General features: G+C 39.9%; 1 protein-coding gene across 1 annotated transcript; it reads left to right on the plus strand.

The window, feature by feature from the left end:
• The first annotated feature begins 846 nt into the window (after nt 1-846).
• mfsd12a (major facilitator superfamily domain containing 12a) lies at nt 847-9744 on the plus strand. Its single transcript, XM_053330634.1, has 11 exons — nt 847-994; nt 1140-1259; nt 4399-4609; nt 4819-4939; nt 5990-6208; nt 6492-6584; nt 6672-6764; nt 7891-8061; nt 8212-8306; nt 8944-9074; nt 9701-9744. Exons 1-11 carry the CDS (start codon nt 847-849, stop codon nt 9742-9744), a joined length of 1446 nt encoding a protein of 481 aa, XP_053186609.1.
• Nucleotides 9745-11713: the final 1969 nt, after the last annotated feature.

The following is an 11713-nucleotide window of genomic DNA, read 5'->3' on the forward strand; positions in this document are numbered from 1 at the left end:
AAATAATATGTAACATCTTTGGTTTGTTATACGCTGGCGGAAGTGAGGGGAGGGTACCTCTCTCACTATTCACTCTTTGGCTCTGGCGTGGCGGCTCACGCTATTGGCTGAGAGGAGCAGTGAGTGTTTCCTATTGGTCCACTTCTCTTGGGTTTTTTTTACGTTTACGTTTACGTCACATACAGCCGGTCTCCGTTGTTGTGTACATCTGTTTATATGTTTATCCCCAGATGTGTATTTCGTGTATGGAAATGAACGTTAACGATGCAGCCGCCCGGTGTTTCCCGCTCCTCTGTTGGCATAAAGTCTCGCGCTAGCTGCCACGGTGTGAAGAACAGGCGTTTTAAAGCTGTCTGGCTAAATTTGAGGTCATTTTAACGTCGTTTTTTAACGTTTATCAGCAACGTAACTTAGCTAAATGTTTCCACCTAGCATGGAAGTCGAGTAAGTAAGTCGCTCATGTTTTTATGGTTTAAACAGATAGGAGGGCGTTCAGGTGTGATGTGAAGGTTGGTGAAACGCCCGGTTTGTCCTGTAAGTGCTGCTCTGTTTCGGTTTTCATTGCTCCTCCTGTCTCCTCTGAGCTGTCACCTGATTACAACGAGAGGAAACTGACGGAGGGAGCAGGGAATGTCTTTGTGAGTCGTGATAGAACTTTGTGACACATGTAGAAAGAGAGAAAGAGAGAGAGAGAAAGCAGCATGTGAAAAAAAGAGGAAGCGAAAATAGAAAAATAGCAGTCAGTCATTCACCAGTCTACTCCTCTAAAGTTGGAGCTCGGTATTAACCGTCAGCTGATGACAGCCAGTGTTTGGATATTCATTTAAAGCGTCTTTTCCCGTCATCATGTCGGATACTCAGAGGTCTCTACCAGCCGTCAGAAAGCTGAGCTATGCGGTGGGACACTTTCTCAACGACCTGTGTGCCTCAATGTGGTTCACATACCTGCTGGTGTTCTACCATTCAGTGCTGGGCTTCCAAAACACAAATGCAGGTCTGTCTGTTTCCAGATGTTTATGTGTTTTCTCTCCACATGTGCCACAGCTGTATCCTGCCTGCTTTCATTCATTGTTTATCAGTGTATTAGTGTATTAGTGTATTCCTGTATTGTGACTGTCCTCTCGTCCACTGTACTGTAGGTCTGCTGCTGCTGGTGGGGCAGATAGCTGATGGGATCTGCACGCCTCTTATTGGCTACGAGTCTGATCAAGCACCCGGCTGTGGAAACTACGGCAAGAGGAAGAGCTGGCATTTAGTAGGTGAGTCAACACAATCAGTCTGATTGATCTGAAGCACTTGGGTGTGACATCATAGATTGGGATTGTGTCCAGAAATGCCACATGTTTTTTTGAAGTTCACCCAGAGAATCTCTTATCAGTATAAAGTTGGGTTATACATAGACTAGTCAATGAGAAACTTTCAGTTCCATTAGGTTACATGTAGATTTTTTTTAAAGTGTGAAATGTGACTTGTGAACAATGTCAGTGGCATGGTGTGAAGTTTCCATTTTCTATCAGGACAACCTTGTGATGAATGTGGACACAAAGTTCAAGACTCTTTTTTTGGACTACTAGACTATAAAAAAAAGTATTTAAATAGGGTATTCAAAAAAGCAGGAAAAAATAAAAAAAAAAGGTTAAAAAAATACAGAACCAATAATGTGCATCAACCAATGGGTAATCTACCAAGGTGGGTTGGGTATATGGTCATGTGACTTCAAGCCAATCATTGTTCCAGACAGGCAGGGAGGTAAGGGGACTATCCAATAAATGACATGACCATATTTGGTCCATAAACTATAAAAACACAACCTAAACTGTGTCTATCTGGTCTATTTCTGGACTACTAGACTACCATGAAGGCAGGGAGGCAGCACATTTTTATGGTTTCTGTGTATTCTCTGTTAGCGCTGCAATGATTAATTGATTAATTGATTAGTTGCCAACTATTAAATGAATCAGTAACTATTTTAATAATCTGTTAATCACATGCTCTGATTCCAGCTTCTTAAATATTAATATTTTATGGTTTATGACAGTAAACTGAATATCATCGGGTTGTTAACACGATGGTCGACATTTTTCACCATTTTCTGACATTTTATGGACCAACTAACTTGGGCCTGATGATACTGGACTTATGGGGTCGATACCGATACTGATATTAGGGAGTGAAAAATTCCTGTATCGATATATTGGCCGATAGATGTGATATTTTACAGTTTAACAACAAACTTTATCATATAAAATGACATCAGAGCACTAAAACAGTAAACGTCTCTGGGAAATGTAATAATTAGAATTAGCTATCAATAAAAAAATTGTTGGTTGGAGCTCTATTCTCTGCTGTTATATTTTGTGTTCAGTGCGCTAAAACACTAAACTTTACTGAGAATGTAATAATTATAATTAACTATGAATAAAAAATACATGCATATATTTAACTTGAAAAATGATCAGGTATAGAGTACATAAAATGCTGCTTATACAACTTTAAAAAAAATTTCAATATCGGCACACATGGGATATTTGCTGATACCGATATATCTGTGATCGACTAATATTGTCTGACCGATATATCAGTCAGGCTCTAACCTAAACTATTGATAACACATTAAGAGCTTATAAATATGTAACTTTTCTAGAGCAGAGCACACATGATTGTGAGCCAATAAAAAACTACCAGTGAATGGAAAGTCACTGAACTCAAGCTGCTAGTTTGTGTCAAGCAGCTGTTATGTTTCATTTCTCATAAAGAATTCATGTTTGTCAAGTTTTTATGTGTTATGTGTTATTTGGACTCTGCTCTCTCTCTCTCTCTCTCTCTCTGGACACCTTACATGTATTTTATTGATTCAGTTCAGCTCATGTTTTACAAGACAGTCATGCTGGGTCATGCAAAGTGACTTCATGGTAGAATGACTAGACCAGTATAAGTACACACACACACACACACACACACACACACACACACACACACACACACACACACACACACACACAGCTGTTTATAAACTATTAACAATGTCATGTTGGGTTGGGCAAAAGTTTTGCTACACTCAGACAGTTTGAGTAATGAACCCTCCTGACGAGCTAAAACATGACTAAGCATCTGCAGCTCTGTGAAGCTTAATGCTGACATCAGCATGCTAACATGCTCACATGATGATGCTAGCATGTTGATGTTTAGCAGGTCTATAGTCCACCAAGTTCACCGTGTTGCTTAAGTGTGAGCCTATTTGTGAATCAGCACTAAACACAAAGTAGCGCTGATGCTAATGTGTTGACCAGATGATGGCGCTAGATGGAAAATGAAGAGATTAGAGTTATTGTTACAATTCATCCTCTGGAGACCATGAAGGTGTGCAGCAACTAAACTAAAGAATCAACCTCATGGTGGCATTAGAGCATGGGTGTCACATACTGCCCAATTTAATCTCACGTGGGCCGGATCATTAAAAAGATGGATGGAAGGAAGAAAGGAAGGAATGAAGGAAGAAAGGAAAAAAGGGAGGAAGGACAGATAGAAGGAAGAAAGGAAGGAAAAGAAGGAGGAGAAGGAAGAGTAGACAGGAATGAAAGATGGAAGGAAGGAAGGAAGCAAGGAAGGAAGGAAGGAAAATAAGACGGGATGGATGGAAGAAAAAGAAGACATGAAAGAAGGAAGGGAAGATGTAAGGAAGGGAGGAATAAGGAAAGTGGGCCAGATCAGACCCCTCGGCGGGCCGGATCTGGCCCACCGGCCGCATGTTTGACACCCCTGCATTAGAGGATCACCAAAGTTGTGTCTATAATCTAGAGAGCTTTTAATATCTGTTGTTAAAATCATGGCAATCTCTGCATGATCAATAAATACTATATTTAATCAGTGATCATTAATACAACACAGGACACAAGCTAGATACATAATACCATTTACTAGATATAGTATTTATTAATATTTATGAATTGTACTTGATCAAGTGACATCATGTCCTTAACTGTACTGTTTATTTATTGTTGTATTTGACATTTTTCTATTCTTCCTAATTCTCATATTCAGTTGTCTTACAGTAAAAAAATAAATAAATCACAGAGAGTATCAAAGATGGAAAAGGATCACTCTTCCTTTTTGGCTACACATTTTATTAAAAGCGACAGAAAGAAGTTAGAAACCAGTTACTGAAACCTTTTTATAACTATATGTACACAAGGGAACTTTACTTTGAAAAGCCAGTGTTTGAGGACACTTTGTTAGACTTCATCACCCATATGTTCTGTGATCTGGTTATATTAGAGTCATGGGTGCTAAAGTTGTGTTTGGATGTAACTGATGTCTTGTGATACTGATACTGGAAGTCATATCTCTGTGTGTGTGTGTGTGTGTGTGTGTGTGTGTGTGTGTGTGTGTGTGATCCAGGGACCGTGTCCGTGCTGCTGTCCTTCGCCTTCATCTTTAACCAGTGTCTGGGCTGTGACTCCTACACTCCCCAGTGGGCCAGTTTGACCTACTTCGTCCCCTTCATCATCATCTTTCAGTTCGGGTGGGCCGCTACTCAGATCTCACACCTGTCCCTCATTCCAGAGCTGGTCACCTGTGAGCACGCTAAAGTAGAGCTCACAGCATACAGGTACGTTTTACACACACACACACACACACACACACACACACACAGGAAGGTAATCCATGGATCCTGAACATGCAGTCTCCCCCCCCTCTCTCTGTGTGTGTGTGTGTGTGTGTGTGTGTGTGTGTGTGTGTGTGTGTGTGTGTGTGTGTGTGTGTGTGTGTGTGTGTGTGTGTGTGTGTGTGTGTGTGTGTGTGTGTGTGTGTGTGTAGGTATGCGTTCACAGTGATAGCCAACATCACAGTGTACGCGGTGGCTTACCTGCTGTTCCACGTGCACGCCAGACAGGGACTCAGCGATGAACTGGGACCAGTAGACATCCCCGTCTTCAGGGTGAGGAGGAAGACTTCTTATTAGCTAACATGACACACTTTTGACAAACTCAGGGGTCCACTCAGTGTTCTGCCTAGTAACAAGTGACATCACTTCACGCCATTGGTCAGATTTCACACAGCTCTGTCTGGAGACAATCCATAATGTCTGATCCCAGCCTCTGCTTGTATGTTGACACACAGGCCTTTGTTTCAAGTGGGTACATACCAGCTAGGACACAATAAGTCTGATTCTTATCCATAACTACTTGTTGTTTCCTCAGGAAGCAGGAATGATGTGTGCCATCCATATGAAGCATTTTAATATACCCACAACCTTTTTTCCTTACAATAAAAACTCCAAAAACATAATTCCCTCTGAATATTCACAGTCACATGTATACAGAACAAGATTATTATGCAGTCATGTAAACCGCTTTTAAAAGATGTAACTTTTATTAAAGTAAAGTAAATGAGTAAAAAAAGATGATACAATACACACACACACACACATAATATATGTTTCTATATCATTACTACACCCAAATACAACCAACTGAAGAAGTAGGCACACATAGAAATAGGAAGCATTGTTAGTACAAGATCTGACATGTAAAAGAAACTTCTTCTACATGTAATTATCACTGGTGTGCAAGTGAGTGATTTTCTGTTTCTGTTTCACTTACTTTTCACTAAAGTGTGAGTCAGACACAGGACATTAAAGGGACATTTTTTGAAAATAAAAATACAAATCCTGCATTATTATTTATGGGTAAAACTAAATGTGATTTAGAAGTAGTGTTGGTATATTGAAAGGGGAACCACACTGGTTTCACACGTCATTGTGTGTTTGTGGGTGTTGGAGAGTTACTTCTGAGGAAGAGGTGTGAAATCTGTGTGAAAGAAAAAATGTAACCCAAATCAACACACGCTCAAGTAACATCAGACAACATCTGTCTGGATTGTTGTATTGAAAGTCTTGTGTTAGGAGACTTTCTATATGCTTTTTTTATAGACAGTGTTGCAGCAAACTCCTTCACACATATAATTATGGTGTTGTGTCTGATTACAGAACCTGGCGTTGATCGTGCTGGGCATCGGAGCTCTCTTCTCTATTTTCTTTCACCTGGGCACCACTGAGAAGAGACCTGGAGCAGGAGAGGAGACTGGAGGGAGCACGGAGGAAGAAGAGGAGGAGGAAGGTGAGCGGAGGCCTCTGCTTCCTCGACCCAAGACCACCTCGTCCTTCCTGCAGTGGAAGTGCTGGCTGAGGCAGCCATCTTTCTACCAGGTTAAACACACTAAAGCTTGACTTCAGATTGACACATTAATGTTTTCCATTTCAACATCTTGATCATTGCCACGTGTTGTGTTCCGCCAGATGTGACGAAGCAAAAATGTAGATGGTTTTCTCTGCCTACTCACTGTGTCACTGTGTGTGTGTGTGTGTGTGTGTGTGTGTGTGTGTGTGTGTGTGTGTGTGTGTGTGTGTGTGTGTGTGTGTGTGTGTGCGCGTGTGCGTGTGTGTGTGTGTGTGTGTGCGCGTGTGTGTGTGTGTGTGTGTGTGTGTGTAGGTGGCCTTACTCTACATGTCCACCAGGTTAATAGTCAACTTGTCTCAGAGCTACATCGCCATGTATCTGCTCAACACTCTGAGTCTGCCAAAGGTAACACAGTGAAGCTAATACCAGTATTATTGACAGTGTTATTTATGTCACATTCCTCACTCTGTTACTTGTTCTCCCTCCCAATAGAATTACATAGCAACTATCCCATTAGTGATGTACGTGAGCGGCTTCCTGTCATCCTTTATCATGAAGCCTGTCAGTAAACTCATTGGAAAATCTGTGAGTAACATCTGTCTGCCTCCAGACATCACCACACACTTCTCCATATGTTTGTTCTTCTTTTAACTTTGAACACTGAATGATTGTAAACATTCACACTATGATAAAGTAGTAAGTAGTTTCTATCTTATCATTTCTGACTGATATGTAGATGTAGTTTCAGGATTTATGAGAAAAAGGTGCCCCCTTCTTTTAGCTCACATCTTTCCCCAAGGTAAACATGTGCTTTGAAAACAGCGAAACAAAAAATGATCCATCCATCCATCACTGTTTCTTTCAGTGTATTACCATTAATACTGACTGACACAGTCCACTGAAGATAGATCATAGATTTTAAAAAAAGGGGTCCTGACTAGGCCTGTCACATTAATTACATTATCAACTTATCATACAATAATGTTATTATCAACATCATCATGTCTATATATGGACTTATGATACATGAACATGACATTGATTATTATTATGACCTCAGTATCACCACACTTCACATTAGCAGCTAAGAGGCTATTCATGTCTCATTGGTTAAACAAGTAGTGTCCTCTATTCCTCACTGTGTACGTCCTGAGTGGAGACTGAAGGAGAATTAAAGGGAAATAACTCCCCAACCATAATGACAGCGCCCACTCTCCAATCCCACCCCCCACCCCCCTTTGCATTATTATGCTATTATATTATCATTATATCAGTGGTATAAAATGATCTTCAAATGACAATAATATCATTTATCTCGATCATTTCTGAGACAATATATCAGATGACAGATCTAATCACATCTAAACTTGTGGCATTTTTGAGTTGTCTCAAAAAGTCTGAAATATATATATATAAATATATTATAAAACACTCTATACTGTAATAAAAGAGTAAAAACATGCAAAAACAGCCAAATATTCAACACTAAGTGTGACCTTAGAACAGTAAAGTTAGGTTAGTTAAGGTTAGTTATGGTAATCAGTGCAGCAGCTCAGCTGGTCTTCATCAGATTCCTCTAAATGTTCAGTAAATGTGACTTTGGGTCTGATCAGCGTTTGTTCTGAATGTGTGAATGTGTGTATCTACACTGATAACACCAAGAAGTATTAAAATCTTCACTTGTTGCTATGCTCTCCTCTGATTGGTCCAGCTCACCTACTTCATGGGGCTGCTGCTGATCATGGCGTTCTCCTACTGGGTGCTGCTGGATAAGAACATGGGCCAGCGGGTGTACGGGGCGGCCGTTCTGCTGGGGGCGGGGTCAGCTACCATCCTGGTCATATCACTGGCCATGACAGCTGAACTCATCGCTGATCAGACAGTAAGATGAGTGTGTGTGTGTGTGTGTGTGTGTGTGTGTGTGTGTGTGTGTGTGTGTGTGTGTGTGTGTGTGTGTGTGTGTGTGTGTGTGTGTGTGTGTGTGTGTGTGTGTGATGTAACCTTGCTGATTCTTTGTCTTCTTCTCTTTCAGCAAAGTGGAGCGTTTGTATATGGAGCCATGAGCTTCACTGATAAACTGGCTAATGGAGCTGCTGTGATGATCATCCAGGCCATGCATCCTTGCCAGTTAGTACACACACACACACACACACACACACACACACACACAGTGACACAGTGAGTAGGCAGAAAAAACCATCTACATTTTTGCTTTGTCACATCTGGCGGAACACAACATGTGGCATAATGTGAAGTGTAGGATTCAGCAGTGATACTTCAGCCTCCCCTACTTTCATTTTTAAAAACATAAGGCTGGTTTTAAACCTTAATATTCTTATTTTTAACAAATCAACAATGTTATCTCATCATCAACACCACTGGCTCAGTCATTTCCTGCTAGGATCTGTAGTTTTTAGCTCATTCAAACAGAAGGAAATAGTGCATTTTTCAGGAACTACTTTGCGGATGAATCCACGTTTGCTGCTCTGTTGAGTATTGCTGGCAGCAGGAAGGTGTGTGTGGGACTGAGATAAACTAAACTACAGTATGTGTGTTCATTTTAATGGAGGAACAATTATAATAATGATGTGTTTTTAGTAGTTTTTGGATAATAATGGAGTTGTAGAATAAGATATAAGTTATCTTTCTCTCTCTCTCTCTCTCTCTCTCTCTCTCTCTCTCTCTCTCTCTCTCTCTCACTCTCACTCTCACTCTCTCTCACTCTCACTCTCACTCTCACTCTCTCTCTCTCTCTCTCTCTCAGCACCGTGGTGTGTTGTCCGGCGTGTGTGTGGTTTTATCACAACGTCATGGTCATAGTGACGGGAGGCGTGGCCATCGTTGCTGCTCTGGCCCTCTGCTCCATTCTCATCTGGCCAATCAAGATCAGACTACGTGAGTGTACGACTCAGACATACAGCTTCTTAGAGCAAGTCAAGCTGGCACTATTTCATTCCTATATGCTGACATGCTGTACTATATGTATATATGTATGTATATATGTATGTATATATGTATGTATATATGTAGGTATAACAGAAAATATAGTGATCAGATTATTATTATGGTTGTTTTTAGCTGTTTTTAACTTTAAAGTGTATGTTTCACAGTGTTTCCTCCTTTATTACTGATTCCAATCTTAATTGAATTTAATAAATCATAAATGTGTGATTTAGATGTTAGATGGTGAAAGAAGATTCACATTTCTCTCTCTCATGTTAGTCAGACAGCGTTCACCTCAGATTTGTGCCGTGTTGGAAGTGTTACGGAAATGTCACATGTTAAATTGTTAAGTCATTAAATTATCCAGTTCTGCTGCCTTCAATTTAGATTCATCTCTTTTCATGCTTTCATTTTCTCCTGACTAGATAATTAGAACTCCCTTCTTTCCTGCATACCTCAAAACATCTCACTCGCAGCAGTTTGCTTTAAATCCCTTCTTAAAACTCATTTCTACATACTTGCTTTAATGTGATGTCATTCATTCTTTATTCTCTCTCTCTCTCTCTTTCTCTGTGTAGGTGATGTGTCTACAGTCTCTGAAGACACAGCCAGAATCAACTAAACCCCCCCCCCCCCCCACCTTCCCGCCTTCTAGACAACTGATACCTGAACAGCAGCATCAAAAACACAAACTATAGACAGACAGGAGAACTTTCACTTTTAGCTTCTCCTTCACTTTCATGTTGAGTGTTTTTCAGGGAAAAGCTCGATCAGATCAGGCATCCTGATTGGCTGCTCAAGTAAAAAAAACTGCTGCACTTAATAAGAGACAGATGTAGCACTTGTGATGGTGCTGCAGGAGCGACTAAAAGGAACTAAGGGAGCTCAGGAGGGACATTTACTTTATTTTGACACGATTGCAAGCCATTTCCAACCTGGAACTTGTTTTCCCATCATGCACTGTGACTCAGGATTCCACATATAGAATCTTTTCATTTGATCATTGTTAAAAAGGAGAACACAATCTCTAAGTGAACCGTACACGGCCTGAGTTGCATTATGGGTAATGTAGGCCCCAGGTTTTAAGAAGAAAGAGGAATGGGTGGAGTATCTCTGGTTCTGCTGCACAAACTGAAATGAAAAAACAAACTATTCACCATGAGTCAGACACTAAACATGACACTAAGCTGATGCAGTTTTTTTGGTAAAGAAGACATGAGGAGCTTTATAGTGCAGTGATGGAAAAACAAGGTCCAGGTCATAAGAGGAAAGAGTGGGAACAAATAAACATGTAGAGCTCTTACTTTACATTAGAGTTAATTATTGGCTGCTAACTGATGTCAGAGCCAAAACAAACTAAAAAAAAAGGATGCTGAAGGGAACCAGATAAATCAGATATTTGGCACATTCCTGTGGTGCAACATCTGGTAACAACAGCTGGTGAGTTATCATGGAAGAAGACTACAAATATGATGGTTTTCAACATAAAGACTTTGATGAGGCATTGATCGACCACTACATTCACAGTCAGGCTGATGGACTGACTCCTGAATCCACACGTCAAGGCCTCGCTGCGTCACGCACACACACACACACACACACACACACACACACACACAGCACTTCAGTCATCAACATATTAGAGCAGCAGCATGGACAAACTTGGACTCATCATGCTGCTGAGGCTCATTGTATCAGCTGTACTGTGATATAGCTACAGTATCGTGGAGACGTGTGTGTGTGTGTGTGTGGATCTCTTTGATGAAGCTCTATAATAAGTTTTTTTCTTTGACTCATGGAACATCTCATTATTATGATATGTATTTGAAACATTCTTTGTATGTTTTTATCTTTATAATCAAAGAACGGAATAAGAAGAGAAGACGAGAAATATTTTTATTAAATATTTTTATTTTATCTAAAGAGACTTGAAATAGAATTGTATTTGATATGAAAAGAGTATAAAGGGATCAAGTGTATAATGTGTATATAAGAAAAGGGAATGGTGAGAGCAGCAGTAATAATCCCTCATCTCACTTCTGATAGAACCAACTTTGTTTTGAATTGACTTTTGTACGTCTTTGTTTGCCTGATGAGATATGAGATGACCTCACTCATGATTGTATGTGTGATGGTGTTTTATAAAAGGGACTCTCAGTAAATATGTTTCATACGGTGTGTGGAGCCGTGTCTATGTTTGACTTCAGTTCTTGTGATGGTGATGTGTAACTTTATTGAGAAAATAAAGGAGAGAAAAGGAAGAAACATTCATTTAAAATGGTTTTAAACATAATGAGAACTCGTTAAGGTGCTCTGAAAAAAGAATCCAAATTTGAACTTCCTTTTTCATCATCATTTGCATCATTTCTCTAAAATTTCTGTACAGCTGATACACATTTTTGTAGATGCAAATGTCCAAATTTGACCCATTGAAACATGTCGTATTCTTCATAGTCTCCTTAAATGAATAGATACACATACACACATACAGATTTTAGGAATGTGAATTGGTGTAGAGACTAATTATGAGTCAGAATGTAAGGGTTCAAACTAATAAAATCATCTCATCACTTATATGTAATCATTGTATT

This window comes from Scomber japonicus, chromosome 12 (genome assembly GCF_027409825.1).
Source record: "Scomber japonicus isolate fScoJap1 chromosome 12, fScoJap1.pri, whole genome shotgun sequence".
NCBI classification, from domain to species: domain Eukaryota; kingdom Metazoa; phylum Chordata; class Actinopteri; order Scombriformes; family Scombridae; genus Scomber; species Scomber japonicus.

Bases quoted from the DNA above. Each gene is read 5' to 3' on its own strand.
- mfsd12a (XM_053330634.1), top strand. From the start codon at position 847: ATGTCGGATACTCAGAGGTCTCTACCAGCCGTCAGAAAGCTGAGCTAT. The intron at 4,940-5,989 runs GTGAGGAGGAAG...GTCTGATTACAG, and splicing joins TAGACATCCCCGTCTTCAGG to AACCTGGCGTTGATCGTGCT. The intron at 6,585-6,671 runs GTAACACAGTGA...CCCTCCCAATAG, and splicing joins ACACTCTGAGTCTGCCAAAG to AATTACATAGCAACTATCCC.